The sequence below is a fragment of the Microcaecilia unicolor genome, chromosome 8 (genome assembly GCF_901765095.1).
Source record: "Microcaecilia unicolor chromosome 8, aMicUni1.1, whole genome shotgun sequence".
NCBI lineage: Eukaryota > Metazoa > Chordata > Amphibia > Gymnophiona > Siphonopidae > Microcaecilia > Microcaecilia unicolor.
In genome coordinates, this window is record NC_044038.1 from 203,630,156 (window position 1) to 203,648,690 (window position 18,535).

At 43.9% G+C, this 18,535-nt stretch overlaps 1 protein-coding gene across 1 annotated transcript in view; it reads right to left on the reverse strand.

Annotated features, from left to right (window-relative positions):
* CDH4 (cadherin 4) overlaps nt 1-18,535 on the reverse strand; it is a 394,777-nt gene that overhangs the window by 186,719 nt on the left and 189,523 nt on the right. The window contains exon 4 of the mRNA XM_030213453.1: nt 6,533-6,688. Within this exon, the coding sequence (XP_030069313.1) occupies nt 6,533-6,688 (156 nt within the window). The remainder of the gene's footprint in view (nt 1-6,532; nt 6,689-18,535) is intronic.

The following is an 18,535-nucleotide window of genomic DNA, read 5'->3' on the forward strand; positions in this document are numbered from 1 at the left end:
GAAAAAAAACCTTCACATAATTCTTCCAGAGCCAGTCCCATGTGTGAGCACAATCAGCTGCTTCACACATCCAGCATTATCAGACCTTGGGAAATTCACCGCCGTACACAGATCACCACAAGCATGTAGCTGTGCTGTAACAGCATGAGTTCAGGTGGAAATAAAACAAGTGATACCTAGAGCCATGAAGTCAAGAAATATTAATGAAGTGCAATATCTGAACAGTGCCTTCTGGCTGGAAACAATAGGACCATAATTCAATAGTGATTCAAAGGCACAGGTTGTGTCTTTATGCTAGAGAATTGCACGGGAGCAGGGATGGATCCAGGTCCATGGGGATCCCACAGAGAGGGATCTAGGTCTACGGGGATGGACCCAGGGCTTGCGGGGTCCCTGCAGAAATGCATGGCGATCCGAGCTTTGCCTCCAGCACATACCTCAAGCCACCCTGGTGGTCTAGTGGATTCTTCGGGGCAGGAAAGATCCCCACGCTTTCCTGCCCACTGCCGCTGATCCTCTCGCTGTTGCTGCTTTTGTAAAATGGCTGCCAAGACTTCACGGTAACTTGGTCTCGGCATCCATTTTAAAGAAGCGGTACGTCAGCAAGAGAGTCAGCGGCAGCGGGGAGGAAAGACTGGCGATCTTTCCTGCCCCGAAGAAGCCACTAGACCACCAGGGTAGCTTGAGATATGTGCCAGAAGGGCACCCAAAGCTGGAAGGGAAGTCTGGAGTCATATGTGGGAGGCAGTGGCGTAGCCACAGGTGGGCTTGGGTGGGCCAGGGCCCACCCATTTATGGCTCAGGCCCACCCAACAGTAGCACATGTTTAGTGGTAACTGGTGGGAATCCTAAGCTCTGCCAGCTGAAGATTTCCCCCTGATGGTAACGAAAACGCTATTCTCTACAACACCGGCACCTGCATATGCTCAATTTTCAGTGCATTCCTGCTGTCAAGGTGGAAAGAAACGTTTTCCCACCAGCTGAGATTTTTTTTTTTTGGGGGGGGGGGGGGGGAGAGAACACTTGGTGCTCACCCAATTCTTGCCTAGGCTCACCCAAAATCTGTTGTCTGGCTACGCCCCTGGTGGGAGGGAGGGAGGGAAGGAGGGAGGGAAGGAAGGTGGGAACTAAAAAAGCAAGGTTAGTATCTGTTTCCCCTTCCTCACACAGCTGCCATCGCTGTACACTCAAAACAAAGGAAAGGGAAATGGGACTTGATATACTGCCTTTCTGTGGTATTTTGCAGCTACGTTCAAAGCGGTTTACATATACACAGGTACTTATTTTGTACCTGGGGCAATGGAAGCAAATCTATGAGCTGCTGCATCAATATTGTCGTTCTTTATTGTTGGTGGCATTTTTACTTAATCTGTTTTATATTTTCAAGCATGCTGGGTTGTGTATATGGATGTACACAGAGTAAGTATAGTAACGGAATAACTTTTCATAGGTAGAGTAGTAATTTCAGGGCTTTTTTTTGAGGGAGTACTTGGGGGTACTGAGTACCAGCACCCTTTCCATTGTCTGCTAAATTTGACCCATGGTCTCCAAGTTTTAATGAAAGAGCTCAGGCTCTACACACCAATTCTGCCTTGTCATAGATTCTGTGACTGGTTGCAGGCAGCCTTGCTATTGTGGGGTGGGTCCCTTAGAGGTGCATAATTGAACGCGAACACCCATCTCCATGGGCGACTATCTCCAAGGATGGGTACGCGAAGGGGTGGGACAGACCGTATTTTCGAAAAAGATGGGCGTCCATCTTTTGTTTCGATAATACGGTTGGTGCTGGGCAAATGCATTGGATTTGGGTGGATTTGAGCTGGGCGGTATCGGTTTTCAGCGATAATGGAAACCGAAGCCGCCTAGCTCAAAAACGAACAACTCCAAGGCATTTGGTCATGGGAGGGGCCAGGATTCGTAGTGCACTGGTCCCCCTCACATGCCAGGACACCAACCGGGCACCCTAGGGGGCACTTGTAAAAATTAAAAAAAAAAATTAAAATACCTCCCGAGTCCATAGCTCCCTTATCTTGGGTGCTGAGCCCCCCAAATCCCCCCAAAATCCACTCCCCACAACTCTACACCATTACCATAGCACTTATGGCTGAAGGGGGGCACCTAGATGTGGGTACAGTGGGTTTTGGGGGCGGTTTGGAGGGCTCCCATTTACTAGCACAAGTGTAACAGGTAGAGGGGGGATGGGTCTGGGTCCACCTGCCTGAAGTCCACTGCACTCACTAACAACTGCTCCAGGGACCTGCATACTGCTGTGATGGAGCTGGGTATGACATTTGAGGCTGGCATACAGGCTGGCAAAAAAAAGTTTTTAAAGTTCTTTTTTTTTTTGGTGGGTTGTTAGTGACCACTGGGGGAGTCAAGGGAGGTCATCCCCGATTCCCTCCGGTGGTCATCTGGGCAGTTGGGGCACTTTTTGGGGACTTGTTCGTGAAAAAAAAAAGGGTCCAAAAAAGTGACCCAAATTCTCACTTCTGCTGCCCTTCTTTTTTCCATTATCGGCCAAGAGCGCCCATCTCTCCTCGGCCGATAAACATGCCCAAGTCCCGCTTTCACCACGCCTCCGACACGCCCCCGTCAACTTTGTTTGTTCCCGTGACAGACTGCAGTTGGAGGCGCCCAAAATTGGCTTTCGAATATACCGATTTGGGTGCCCATGGGAGAAAGACGCCCATCTCCCGATTTGGGTCGAAATATGGGCGTTTTTCTTTTTCGAAAATAAGCCTGTTAGTGATCACCCCACCCCTGAAGGGTGGCCTGGCATTTGAGTACTGGCACCTTTTTCGCTAGAAAAAATGCACTGAGTAATTTGTTATAAATCATAATCAGTGTGTCATTTGAAGGGGCTGGTTAAAGGGACACCCAAGGACTGTTATATTTGTGCAGAGATTTTTGTTTCTTCTGATAAAAGGCCACTAATGAGAATCAGGTGCTCAGACATTCAGAGTTTCTATCTATCTATTTATTTTACTTATTTATGACATTTATATCCCACATTAAACATGAGGTTGAAACCTGGGAGCATTTTAAAAATGTTTTTTCCCGTGCCTACATCAAAAGAAAAAGATGGCATGTGGGAACTTGCTCCTTTTTTATTTTTGTGGATTGCAGTGGTATATTATAAAAATGCACTTGCCATTTAAAAAAATGCTCAGTTGGGTATATATGCTAATCTCAACCTTGTTAAATGTTTCAGACATATCCATCTACTTGCTTCAATGATATAACTGAATTCTATTATTCTGTCTCACTCTATTTTCCAATGTAAGCTACACTGAAGCTGAGTTTGCTTGGGATAATGTGTGATATAAATGTTTAAAAAAAAGTCCCTTGTTTCTAATAATCTTTTTGCTATTGTTTTCAATAGAGTTTTCTACTATTTTGAGTGAACCAGTGTGGCGGCAATCTCCGCCTACTGGCTTCAGCCTGTATAACGGACTAGATAGGCTCACCTCCTTGGTAGGAAGGGTGGAGAGAGTGTGGGTGCACGGAAGAGGGAAAAAAGATTGGTAAGGGGGACATACATGGAGGAGTGGGGAAGGAAAAGGGGAAATAGAGCAAATGGGATAGAAAGGGATGGAGAGGGGGGACATGCTGCTCATGGCCAGGGCCGGTCTTAGCAAGTGCGGGGCCCTATGCAGACCAATTTGGTGGGGCCCCATCCTCGCCTCGCCCCCACCCCAGCTCCACCCCATTGATAATATTATTCAATTTTTAGAATTTTTTTTATTTCTGAAATTTCAAATAAAGACAAATGAAGCTAAACTTGTACAGAAAAACTGATTGAAATAATAAGCACAATGCTATCATGAAACTCCCCCTCCCCAGAAATTATTCAGTTCAAGTCCACTACAATTAGTAGTTCCAATTCTCATAACCCCCGGGGGGGGGGGGGGGGTCAGAGGTGCGGACACACAATCTCTCCACTGCAAAACACTATACACAAACTTGTGCAAAAACACACTCATAACCTTACCAAAGCATAACAGCACTAATTCCAAGGACAGGACGAGCACAACCTTATGCTTGGAAAGGCAGAACTGTAATTACACCAGGCTCTGAAACACCAGTACACTACCTCGAAAAGAAAACAAGACAAAAAGGGCTGCAAATGCTACACGGCTCTGCACCTTGATCACACATGAAAAACACATGACACAACAGATATGAAGGCAAAATACTGAACTGGAAAGTTATCTCAAGAAGTCAGACTCAGCATGCAGCAATACTAGAAAAATTGAAACTTACATGCAAAATATCACAGATGCACATTTCCAAAAGCTGACATATTCCAATTAATAAATTCTGAATAAAATACTTTTTTCTACCTTTGTTGTCTGATCATTTGGTTTTTCTATTCGCTTTGGTCCCAGTGTCTTCTGTTTTATGCAGTGTCTTCTTTCCATTTGATATTTTTTCTCTCACCATGTCCACTATCCTCCTGTGTCCTTATTATGTGTCCTGCCTACCATCTGTAGCCCTGTCCCTATCCTTTCTCGAGTTTCAGCATTTACCTTCAAAGTGTTCCGATCCAGCCCTTAAATTCAGCAATTTCCCCTCCATGCATATCCAGCATTTCTCCTCACTCCCCTCCTTCCATGTGCATCTACTTTCCTCCCCTCCCCTACATCCATGTCCAGCATTTCTCCTCTATCCCTTCCCCTCCATCCATGTGCATCTCCTTCCTTTGTCTTTCCTTCCCTCCATTCGTGCCCAACATTTCTCCTCTCTGCCCCTGCCCTCCATGTCCAGCAATTCCCCTCTCTCCGTGAGCCCTGCCCTCCCATGCTCCTCTGTCCCCTGCCCCCTCCATTCATCCCTATAAAGCAATTCCCCTCTCTCCCTGAGCCCTGCCCTCCCATGCTCCTCTGTCCCCTGCCCCCTCCATTCATCCCTATAAAGCAACTCCCCTCTCTCCCTGAGCCCTGCCCTCCCATCCATGCTCCTCTGTTCCCTGCCCCCTCCATTCATCCCTATTCAGCAATCCCCCTCTCTCCCTGAGCCCTGCCCTCCCATCCATGCTCCTCTGTCCCCTGCCCCCTCCATCCCTATCCAGCAATTCCCCTCTCTCCCTGAGCCCTGCCCTCCTATCCATGCTCCTCTCTATCCCCTGCCCCCTCCATTCATCATCCCTATCCAGCAATTCCCCTCTCTCCCTGAGCCCTGCCCTCCCATGCTCCTCTGTCCCCTGCCCCCTCCATTCATCCCTATCCAGCAATTCCCCTTTCTCCCTGAGCCCTCTCCCTCGAGGGCGGGACACTGAGAATGAACGAATCAGGAAGAGCTTCTGCGTTCTGCTAGAGACGTCGGGAGGACTAGGGAGGGAGGAGCGCTTTCAGCTGCTCTGCCTGCTGTGCTGTCCAATCGGATTCCAGCGAGTCGGCGACGGAGGGTAAATTTAAAAGAAAAAGGATCCTTGTTGGTTGGGGGGAGAAGAGGGCGCCAGGGCGGGCAGAATATCATGTCGTCGGATCGCCGCCGGCCCTGGGAAGAGGCTGACTGAGGCGCGCCGTGCAGGGCCCCCCTAAGCGCGGGGCCCTAAGCGGCTGCCTCGGCCTAAGACCGGCCCTGCTCATGGATATGTATATCTTACTTAATTTTGTATTTAGCAGAGATCGTAAGAAAATGATTTATATTACTTTTACTAGTATTTTTACTGCTTATAGGATCTGGCTTTCTTGGAAGAGGGTCACGGTGACTATGGCATGGCATGGCACAGCAAGGGCAGGGCAGGCCGGGGGCTGGGATGGAGGAGATTACTTGAGGCAGGTACAGGTTAGATTACACACGGGGACGTGTTAGATTCGGGCGGGGACAGGTTAGATTTCTGTCCCTGTGCAACTCTACTTTATCCTCAAAGACAAATCCTAACTGGTTCACACCTCTGCACCGAGTAATGCCATTTAAGGCATGTTTAACCTTCTTATAAAAAAGATCTTTTTTTTTTAAGTTGTTAAGCACTGAATTATCCTCACTTTACTATTCCCTTATCTCTTGTTTGTCCTGTTTGTCTGTCCTAATTAGATTGTAAGCTCTGTTGAGCAGCTAATGTCTACTCATGTTCAAGTGTACAGCGCTGTGTACGTCTAGTAGCGCTATAGAAATGATAAGTAGTAGTAGTAGTAGTAGTAATTTTGGGAAAGTGCTGAGTGTGCTCATTTACTAACAACATTTTCATGAAATTTTGTGAATCCAGGTCAGATAAGATTCAACAAAAAAAAATTGTAGGTGAGGCCATTTTATCAATCCAGTTTAACATACTGTGACTAGTGAAGGACAGAGACCGATAATTCTGTTCCACAAATACTTAAAAATGGCTCCTCCCCCTGGATCAGAGGTCATACAGTGGAAGTGGAACTATGCAGTACAGGTTCAGGAAGGAGCAGGTGCTATCAGTTTCTGTCTATTCTCTCTGTGCTGTAAATGGATATGGCTGTCTTCAGAACTTTATATTTATAGCTTATATAGGCAATTTATTAAACAGTAGATTAATTCAGTATTTTTTTTTTCTGCTTACATGGTACGACGATCTCTCTTCTCTGTCCAAAGGTCTGGTCACGTACATACGGCCACTTATAGGATCAATATTAAAGATTTCCATAGGTGGCTGGTCAGCTCCCACTCCAGTAATGCTGTACCGGATCAGATTCTCTTGATCCTTGTCTGATCGAATCTAAAAATAAAAAAAGAACTTGAAATAAATCAGAGAAAACATCTCTATAAAAAGATTTCATGGAATGGATAGGCCAGTGGTTCCCAAACCTGGTCCTGGAGGCACCCCAGCCAGTCAGATTTTCAATATATCCACAATGCATATTTATGAGAGAGATCTGCATGCAGTGAAGGCAGTTCATGCACATTTCTATCATGAATATTCATTGCGGATATCCTGAAAACCTGACTGGCTGGGGTGCCTTCAGGACCGGGTTTGGGAACCACTGGGATAGCCAGTAGAACAGGAAGGAGGAAACAAAAAGCAGTATGCAAAAACAAGTGAGTAATCCTTAAATTTGGAAACAGGTAGCCACAGCAGATATAAATACCCAGCTTGGACGAGAGAGTGTGTGTGTGTGTGTGTGTGTGTGTGTGTGTGTGTGTGTGTGTGTGTGTGTGTGTGTGTGTGTGTGTGTGTGTGTGTGTGTGTGTGTGTGTGTGTGTGTGTGTGTGTGTGTGTGTGTGTGTGTGTGTGGGTGTGGGTGTGGGTGTGGGTGTGGGGGGGGGGGGGGGTCCTCTCTTTGGTACCACATCCCTGACCATTGTACCTTAATGCAAGGAAACATGGGTTTTGGCTCCAATTCCCTGGCCAAGTCCTTACCATCAATGCGAGGAGTGGCCTAGTGGTTAGAACACCAGTTCAAATCCCACTGCTGCTCCTTGTGACCTTGGGAAAGTCACTTAACTCTCCATTGCCTCAGGTATAAAATTAGGTTGTTAGCCCACCTTGAGCTACTACTGAAAAAGTGTGAGCAAAATCCAAATAAAAATAACCTAACTTTTAAGCTTCTAGTTGTATCATCTGTTTATTTTCTAGTAAAATAAAAGGTCTCTGTCTAGCACAGTCTCTGACCCTAAAATACCAGAAGTGGGAACCAGCCTCAGAGCCCGGAGTGCTGCTGAACTGTTTCAAAGGAACACAGGTATGGGGCACCTGTCTACCACCACTAATACTAATGCATCTCCTTATATTCTGCAAAAGCCTGAACAATTCTATGCAGTGTATATTCCTAAAGAAGCCAGACATTTCTGGGAAATACAAAGAATTCAAAAAACATTTCAACCATAAAACAAAATCTGCAAAGACCCCAACATAGGGTCACAAAGCTATAAGCAAATAATCAGAACCTGTAAAAAATACCACAGCTACTGAGGCTCATTAAATATAGTTATACTTAAAATCTATGAGCCCATCAAAAACATCTAAAATAAAAAAAGGTTTTTAGGTATTTTCTGAATAAAGAATAACTTTGCACATGACGAATATGAATTCCAAGATCTGGCCATCTGATATGATAATCCCAATTCAAATAGCTTCTTGAAACAACATACCCCTTTAACTAAGGAAAAAGTGAATTTTCTCATTAGACAACTATGCCTGCTAACCAATGATGTTATTGCAGATGCAGTCATATAAGGAGCTAGATGATACAAAATTTAAAAAATCGTACAAGTTTTAAAAATGAACCTTGCTGCCAATGGAAGCCAATGCAATTCTATTTATGCATTTATTTGTATTCAGCATTATCTAGACATTTGATCAGCAAAGGAGTCACTCTACTACTACTACTATTTAGCATTTCTATAGCGCTACAAGGCATATGCAGCGCTGCACAAACATAGAAGAAAGACAGTCCCTGCTCAAAGAGCTTACAATCTAATAGACAAGAAATAAAGTAAGCAAATCAAATCAATTAATGTGTACAGGAAGGAGGAGAGGAGGGTAGGTGGAGGCGAGTGGTTACAAGTGATTACGAGTCAAAAGCAATGTTAAAGAGGTGGGCTTTCAGTCTAGATTTAAAGGTGGCCAAGGATGGGGCAAGACGTAGCGGCTCAGGAAGTCATACTTATGTCCTGAGCATAACAATCTTGTGGTCATATTCTGTAAAAATTGTAGTTTACTTCCTATTAACTCTGAACATCCTATAAAATTATATTACAATAGTCCAATTGTGTTAGGACCAATGCTTGAACTAAAAATGTAAAAGAATCAAAATGATTAAGGGAACTTGATATACTGCCTTTCTGTGATTTTTTGCAACTACATTAAAGCAGTTGACATAGTATATACAGGTCCTCATTTGTACCTGGAGCAATGGAGGGTTAAGTGAGCTGCCCAGAGTCACAGAGAGCTGTGGTGGGGATTGAACCCAGTTCTCCAGGAACAAAGTCCATTGCACTAGCCACTAGGCTACTCCTCCACTCCAGAAAGAGGAAAGAGAGAAGAGATGCTGCACAATTCAGCCTGAGAAGGAGAAAGTAGGGAATTACTGAGTCCAATAAAGTTCAACTAAGGTAAAGCCTTAAATACCAGACATTCCACTGGGGACAGCCAGCTTTACTCTAAGATTAATAACTAAGAATAGAGGATTAGAGAGGAGAATATGAAAGACCGTAACTGTGTTATCTAATTTGATAATATATCTGCCTAAGTAATAAAAGTGGAGCAAGTAGTTGCTCTTAGAAGTGTCCTAGTTATCTGAACTCCAAGTCAACCCTTTACAATCTGGAACAGATCTCCCATATTGACTGACGAAAGCGTGCCAAGTGTGTGGAGCAAAGTGCCAGCCAGCCTGCTAGCTTTTTGCTAGACCCGGCCCAGACTTTCAATAAACAATCCAAATATCCTTATACCCTCCCTGAAGCTCACCAGGCAACACAAGGTTACATAAGGAAATTATATAATCAGCAAACAGGAAATGACCTAGTTAATCAGTTAACTGAAGAGGAAGTAACACAAATGTTGAATTAACTAGAATGGAGTAAGTTGGTGCTATCATTAAGTTGGGAAGAAAAAACTGACAGAACATATAACAGATAAAGTGGAGGTGATAAAGAACAAAATTTAAATGATAGCTCACTTAAAAGCATGCAACAATTGTTTTTTTGTTGGTGTTTTATGCACTTTAATGCTCATTTAGAGGGGTATTTTCGATATGACATCTAAATCCAATTTTGGACGTTTTGCTAAAAGCGTCCCAAAATCAAGGATGAACATAGCAATTTTCGAACCAGAAAAATGTCTATCTTTTTGTTTCAAAAATGGCCATTTGCTAGATGTTTTTGTGTTCAGTGCCTCTATCTTTTTGGACCATTAAATAAAAAAAGCATCCAAGGGAAAAAAACACAAAAACAAGTCATTGGGATGTATGGCAGGCCAGCATTCTTAGTAGACTGGTCACACAGACATCCCAATAGAGCTGTGGGGCACCCTAGGGGGCACTGCAGTGGACTTCACATAATAGCTCGCAGGTACACATCTCACTGTTATCCTCTTATATCATATGGTGAGCCCTCCAAAACCCACCAAAAACTTACTGTACCCAACTGTACACTACCACAATAGCCATTTTCCAAGCTGAAGAGCCCTAATCTCTTTAACCCTTACTTATATGAGAGGAGTTCTATCCCCTTTATCATTTTGGTCGCTTTTCTTTGAGCTTTTTCTAATTCTGCTGTATTTTTTTGAGATACGGCAACCAGTACTGAATGTAACACTCATGGTGGAGTTGCACCATGGAGCGATACAAAGGCATTATAGTATTCTCGGTCTTATTTACCATTCCTTTCCTAATAATTCATAGCATTCTGTTTGCTTTATTGGCTGCCGCTACACACTGGGCAGAAGATTTCAGTGTATTGTGTACAACAGCACCTAGATCTTTTTCTTGGGTGCTGACCCCCAAGGTGGACCCTAGCATCAGGTATTATTCTTCCCAATGTGCACCACTTTGCATTTGTTCACATTAAATTCTAGGTTCACTGAGATTTCTTTCAGTTCCTCCGCACCATCACCCTTGAAAACCATTTCTGGTACAGGTAGATCTGTTACATCTTCTTCCGTGAAGACTGAAGCAAAGAATTCATTCAGTTTCTCCGCTATGGTCTTGTCCTCCCTAAGTGCCCCTTTTACACCTTCATGATCTAAATGTTCCATGGATTCCCTTGCAGGCTCTCTGCTTCTGATGTACCTAAAAAAACTGTTACTTGGAGTTTTTGCTTCTGCAGCAAGTTTCTCTTCATATTCTCTTTTAGCCTTCTTTATCAATACTTTGCATCTAACGCACTGGTGCTTATGTTGCTTCTTATTTTCTTCATTTGGGTCCTTTTTCCATTCCTTGAAGGACATTATTTTGGCTCTAATAGCCTGTTTCACTTTACCTTTTAACCATGCTGGCTGTCGCTTTCTCTGCTTTCCATCATTGTAAATACGTGGAATGCATCCGGTCCGGGTTTCCGCAAAGGTATTTTTAAACAACATCCATGCCTGATTTAATGTCCTAACCTTTTGCAGCCAACCCTTTTAGCTTCTTTTTAAGCATTTCCTCATCTTTCATAGTCACTGTTTCAAAAATTAAATGGTGCTACAGTAGATTTCCTTTGTGGCTTCATTCCAAATAGCTCAAACTTGATCATGTTATGATCATAGTTCCCCTGTGGACACAACACAGTTACCTCTCGTACTATGCCCTGCACCAAGGACTAGATCTAAAATGGCTCCCCCTCTTGACAGTTCCTTGACCAGTTGCTCCAAGAAGCAGTATTACATCTAGGAGTTTTATCTACCTGCTGCTTCTTGATGTAACATTTATCCAATCAATGTTGGGGTAATTGAAATCACCTATTATTATACTGTTGCCCAATTTGCAATCTTTCCCAATTTCTGTAAACATTTCTTCATCTGTCTGTTCGTTCTGTTCTGGTAGACGTAGCCAAGAGAATCTTGCAAGGCGGAGAACTGGAACGTCCCATGAGAAACCACAAAAAGTGGAAAACAGAAAAGGGTGGGAAGTTGACCACAGACACCAGAGACTGGAAAAATGGACTTAAAAACAAAACGTTAAATAAACGTTTTTAAATAAATGTTTTGTTTTTAAGTCCATTTTTTCCAGTCTGTGGTGTCTATGGTCAACTTCCCACCCTTTCCTGTATTTCACTTCTGGTGGACGGTAGTACAGCCCTACACGAATACTTTTTCCCTTCACATATGGAATTTCTGTCCATAATGATTCCACTCTGCTATCTGTTTCATGTAGAATGATTATTTTGTTTGACACAATTCCCTCTTTAACATATAGCACAATTCCCCCTACAATTCGATCCCCTCTATCACTGCCATATAATTTGGACCCTGTTAACAGTGTGTCCCATTGATTGTCATCCTTCTACCATGTCTCTGAAAAGCCTATTATATGTACCTCATCATTTAGTGCTATATACTCTAACTCTCCTATCTTATTTTTTAGACTTCTAGCATTTGTATACAGACCAGAGCCGTAGTGAGGGGAGCTGACACTCGGGGTGGGTCGCCGCTGCGCACCCCCCCCCGGGTGCAGCACGGCGCACCCTCCTCCCGCTGGAGCGCACCCCCCCCCGGAACGCATACCTCCCCCCCCCGGAGCGCATACCTGAGGTGAGGGACGGGCGGGAGGGCCGATCCGCCCCGACTGCACGTTGCTGGGGTGTGTCGGCTCCGCGCTGGTTCACTGCTCTCTCTGTCCCGGAACGGACCGCCCCCCCTGCCCCCTCTTCCTACGCCACTGATACAGACACTTCAAATTGTGTTTCTTTTCCCCCTGCATCTACAGGCTGCTTTGAAGTTGATGGGGATAATTTGCATCCTTTACTCTGTTCTCCCATTAGACACTCCTGTCTTTCTTTCACCATTATTGAAACCTCTCTATTGAGATTCTCTACAGATCCTGTTTCAATAGTATCCTTCAAGGATACTCCACATCGAATCATGTGCTCCTGGGCGACTGTCAGCTTTCCCTCCATTTTAGTTTAAAAGCTGTTCTATCTCCTTTTTAAAAGTTAGCGCCACAGCCTGGTTCCATCCCGGTTAAGGTGGTGTCCATCCTTTCAGTACAGGCTCCCCTTTCCCAGAATGATGCCCAGTTCCTTCTAAATCCCTCACCTTTGCACCATCATCTCAACCATGCACTGAGACTTCGGAGCTCTGCCTGCCTCTTGAGTCCTGTGCGTGAAACAGGGAGCATGACTGAAAACGCTACCATGGAGGATCTGAACTTCAGCTTTCTACCTAAGAGTTTAAATTTGGCTTCCAGACCCTCCCTCCCACATTTTCCTATGTCACTGGTACCCACATGTACCAAGACAGCTGGCTCCTCCCCAGTACTATCTTAAAATCCTATCTAGGTGAAGCATGAGGTCTATCACCTTTGCACCAGGCAGGTAAGTGACCAGGAAATCCTCATGTCCACCAGCCACCCAGCTATCTACAAGCCTAATGACTGAACCACCAACTACAACAGCTGTCCTAACCCTTCCTGCCTGGGCAGAAGTTCTTGGAGACATATCCTCAGTGCAAGAAGATAGTGCATTCCCTGGTGGGTAGGACCTAACCACAAGAGTGCTTCCTACTTCACCAGGGCGATGCTCTTCTTTAAGGAGACCTCCCTCCTCCAAGGCAGCACAGGTGTTGGTAAATGTTCACATACTAATTTTTTAAATCGGCACGTGCTAATGGCAAAATTAGCACATGGTCATTAATTCAAAAAAAATAGGAAAATCAGCTATTTTCTGACTGTGGAAAAATGGTCTTAGAGCACGAGAAAGACCCATGTAAGGGCACGCCAAGGCCACTTTTTACCGGATCATAGTAAAAGGGGTCCTAAATGTGTATAAATTATGACTCTGCCCACACTGTCCAAACTCTACCCCTGAGCTTCCCCCTTTCTCTTATTCTTTTATACATATGTATATACATTTATTGAGAGAAAGAGAGAGAACTTTTTTCAATAAAGGACTGATGCCGTTAGGTGTACATGTTTATTCCTATGTGGACGGTGCACTTTGGCTGATTCCTGCTTCAATTAATTTGGACTATAAATCTTATTAATAAATGCTTGGAAATGGTCGAAAGCTGTTTAACCCATGTTTTAAAATTAAATAAAGAAAAGTCAAGGCTGATATGGCTGTGATCCTCGATGACACCATACCAGATTCTGTGTCTTTATCTTTAGGAATCTTCTCATCAGTTGAAAAATTGATTAATATGTTGGAGAGTTTGATAGATTCTGTGCTCTCCTTAGATTCTCAGGTTAATGCAGTGGTTAAAAAATATTTTTAAAATTATGTCAGCTACATGCAATTATGCCTTTATCTTTTATGAGGAACAATTATGGCTATTAGTCCAAGCATTTGTCCTTCCTCACCTTGGCTACTGCAATGTTCTGTACTCTGATCTCAGTCGCATCAAGAAGTAAATTGCAGCTATTACAAAATATGGCTGTTAAGCTGATTTTTAAATCACACACGTATGACAGAACTATGCAATTACTGATCCAACTACACTGGCTGCCGATACAGGCACAAATGATGTTAAAGTTGGTGTGCCTGGTTTATAAAATTCTTGAAGGCTCAGGACCTGAGTATCCTACATATCTTTATTATACTCTGCACCTAAAACTGGCCAACAAAGGGACAACCTAATTCTTCTTCACTTCCCCACTGTAAAGGCCTTACATTATGAAAGAATGAATGAATGAATGAAAGAATAATGGCTACCGCTTTTAAAATTAGCAAGCTATTTTACACTTGAATAATCTGCCCAGAAACCTTAGATTATTAACTTATTAGTGGCTATTTGTAGAAAATTTAAAACCTTTTTATGTAGTAAAATGAGGTTACTTTTTACTTTGGGGTAGATATTCAGCCCATGGTGGTCCATGGCTTGTAAGCCACTCAAAGCTGAAGGACGAATTAACCCGGCATATTCAATGCGAGGCCATGTCTGGGTTCCAGCATTGAATTTCTGGAGTCACCTGGAAGTTAACTAGGCACCAGCTGGCCTAATGGTTAGTGCAGCAGGTTGCAAAGCTGAGGAACCAAGTTTGATTCCCACTGCTGCCTAACAGTCAGCAGTGGGTTGAGATCCTGGGGAACCAGGCTCAATTCTCTGTGTTGCTCTGTATGATCCTGGGCAAGTCACTCAGCCATCCATTGCCCCAGGTACAATATAATATTAAATTGTGAGCCCATTAGAAAATTGTAAACTGCTTAGGTCTAGGTAGTATGTAAATACTGAAATAAATATTCAAACTGGTGCTCAGAGGATAAAGTTAGGACAGCCTTTTTGCTGTCCTATCTATCTATGTATTTATCTGGATAGTGGAATGAGTATTGCCATTTGCCACTAACCAGTTAAGATTCAACTCTATCTCCAGCGAGCCCCAGCAATAACCACTTAAGAGCTGCTGAATATTGCCAGATGATCAGCTCATCTGGGTTTAACCGGGCAAGAGCCTCTTCTGAATATCGGGTCCTTTAATTTTAGATTCTTGTTTCTTTCTTTTATGCTTTTAGCCTTAGTTGATATTTTATTTAAAATATTTATATTCTGCTCATTCCAAGGTCATGGCAGATCACAATTGTAAACATACATAATCACATAACAAAAGTATAATAAAACAACATAAAACAATGATATGAGAGCCAGTTCCCAATGTTATCATTAAAGCGATTAAATACATATACCGAAGATTAACAAAATCAAGAAAGAGCTTTAGATATATCTTAAGTTGTTTTCTGAGGGGTCCTCTTAACCAAACTGCAGCAAAAAGGGCCCTGTACTAGTGGTGGGGGCCATTTTTCCACCAGCAAGGGCCCTTTTACTGCTATGGGTGAAAAGTCCTCCCTCTCTCCCCAAAAAGTCCATGCGGTAAGATTACTCTTACTGCGTGGCCATGTGGTGGGGAGCACTTGCTGCCAACCATTGAGGTTGCAGTAAGGGCTCCTACGGTAACCCAACACTGCCTGATTGCCGCTGGGTTAGTGCCATGGTAAAAATTCCAAAAATATTTCTGGCGCACCAGAAATGGTGCACGTTCCAGCCAGAACTACCACCAGTGGCAACCCTTTTGTAAAAGGGCCCCTAAATGACATGTTAATTTATTTTAGAGAGTCACTTATGTCATTTAGTGCCCTGTTTACTAAACTGCGCTGTAGGCGTGCTAACATTTTTAGAGCGTGCTAAAAATTAGCATGCGCTAACGCTAGAGACACCCATATATTCCTATGGGTGTCTCTAGCATTAGCACGCACTAAAAATGCTAGTGCACCTTAGTAAACATGGCCCTTAGATTTATAAATTTCAATTGTTGGTTCTGTCTTTCAGCTACTGTTTTCATGTTTTGTAACTATTTTATGATCTGTCCCTTCAGTTTTTGTGAATGTACTGTTAATTGTAATCCACTTTGGGCCTTTGTTTTTTTGGGAGATAGCAGAATATAAATATACAAATTAGACTGGATTGGAATAAAGCTGAAGTGCAGGCTTAGAAGTGCTGAGAAATAGAAGGGTAATTTTGTCCAGGGTAATATTCAGACACTGCTATTTTATGTACTATTTTATGTTTAACCACTCCTACCCTAGCTGAGAAAATATTTAACCATCTCTCTGACCTCATGTGCAACTTTCTTTAAATTAGTCCTTACTTTCTAACTCTTCTTACACTCTTACCTATCTATATGTTCCATCTTTGCTTTACCCTAGTTAAGACAATGTTCAAGTACCTTTCTGCCCTCATTTGCAACCTTCTTTAAACTAGATCCTTATTTTCGTACTCCTGTTACTCTATTTTATCTATCTATATGTTCCATCTTTGCATACACACTATGCTGCCTATTATTTTCTAACTCCTCTTACTCTCTTACCTATCTATATGCTCCTTCTTTGCTTATACCCTACACTGTCAATTAAAATGTTCTATTATGTGTTGTGTTGACATTGTAAGTAGTATACTATCCGCCTTATTTTCGAAAGAGAAAGACGCCCATATTTCGACCCAAATCGGGAGATGGGCATCTTTCTCCCGTGGGCGCCCAAATCGGTATAATCGAAAGCCGATTTTGGGCGTCTTCAACTGCAATCTGTCGCAGAAATGGCCAAAGTTGACGGGGGCGTGTCAGAGACGTGGTGAAGGCGGGACTGAGGCGTGTTTATCGGCCGAGGAGAGATGGGCGTCCTCGGCCGATAATCGAGAAAAGAAAGGTGTTTTTTTAGCGGGAATTTGGGTCACTTAATTTGGACCCTTTTTTTTTCACGAACAAGTCCCAAAAAAGTGCCCTAAATGGATGACCACCCCTGACTCCCCCAGTGGTCACTAACCCGCAACCACCCAAAAAAAAACAACTTAAAAAACTTTTTTTCCAGCCTGTATGCCAGCCTCAAATGTCATACCCAGCTCCATCACAGCAGTATGCAGGTCCCTGGAGCAGTTGTTAGTGGGTGCAGTGGACTTCAGGCAGGTGGATCCAGGCCCATCCCCCCTACCTGTCACACTTGTACTGGTAAATGGAAGCGCTCCAAACCGCCCCCAAACCCCACTGTACCCACATCTAGATGCCCCCCTTCAGCCATAAGTGCTATGGTAATGGTGTAGAGTTGTGGGGAGTGGGTTTGGGGGGGGATTTGGAGGGCTCAGTACCCAAGCGAAGGGAGCTATGGACTTCAGAGGTAGCTTGCTTTGTTTTTTTGTTACAAGTGCCCCCTAGGGTGCCCGGTTGGTGTCCTGGCATGTGAGGGGGACCAGTGCACTTCGAATCCTGGCCACTCCCACGACCCAATGCCTTGGATTTGGTCATTTTTGAGCTGGGCGCCTTTGGTTTCCATTATCGCTGAAAAACGATACCGCCCAGCTCAAATCCGCACAAATCCGATGCATTTGGCTGGCACAAACCGTATTATCGGAAAAAAGATGGATGCCCATTTTTTTCGAAAATACGGTTTGTCTCGCCCCTTCACGTACCCGTTCTCGGAGATAGACACCCATGGAGATGGGCATTCGCGTTCGATTATGCCCCTCCACGCCATACTTTGTATTGTTATTTGAATATTTTTACTGCTGTATTTGCCTATTGCTCATGTTTGATCTATTCTTACTGTACACCACCTTGAGTGAATTCCTTCAAAAAGGTGGCAAATAAATCCTAACAAATAAATAAATGTGGGATAAACATAAAGGAATCCTGTTCAGAAGGAATGGATCCTCAGGAGCTTAGCCGAGATTGGGTGGCAGAGCCGGTAGTGGGAGGCGGGTATAGTGCTGGGCAGACTTATAGGGTCTGTGCCAGAGCCAGTGGTGGGAGGTGGGGCTGGTGGTTGGGAGGCGGGGATAGTGCTGGGCAGACTTATACGGTCTGTGCCTGAGCCGGTGGTGGGAGGTGGGGCTGGTAGTTGGGGGGCGGGGATAGTGCTGGGCAGACTTATACGGTCTGTGCCCTGAAAAAGACAGGTACAAATCAAGGTAAGGTATACACAAAAAGTGGTACATATGAGTTTATCTTGTTGGGCAGACTGGATGGACCGTGCAGGTCTTTTTCTGCCATCATCTACTATGTTACTATCTCATTTGGCATGGGAGCCAACTTTTTTAAAATGACTAACCTGCTTATAATCGAATGAGAAAAATGCCCAAGTTCCGACCTAAATCGGGAGATGGACGTTTATCTCACAAAAATGAATAAAGCGGTATAATCGAAAGCCGATTTTTGGACGTTTTCAACTGCAATCCGTCGCGGATGCGGACAAAGTTGTCAGAGGTGTGGCGAAGGCGCAACTGGGGCGTGGTTATCTGCCGAACAGAGATGGGCGCATTTCACCGATAATGGGAAAAAAGTATGCGTTTTTAGCTAGAATTTAGGACACTTTTCTTGGACCCTGTTTTTTCACGAATAAGGCCCCAAAAAGTGCCCTAAATGGCCAGATGACCACTGGAGGGAATCGGGGATGACCTCCCCTGACTCCCCCAGTGGTCACTAACCCCCTCCCAGCACAAAAAATG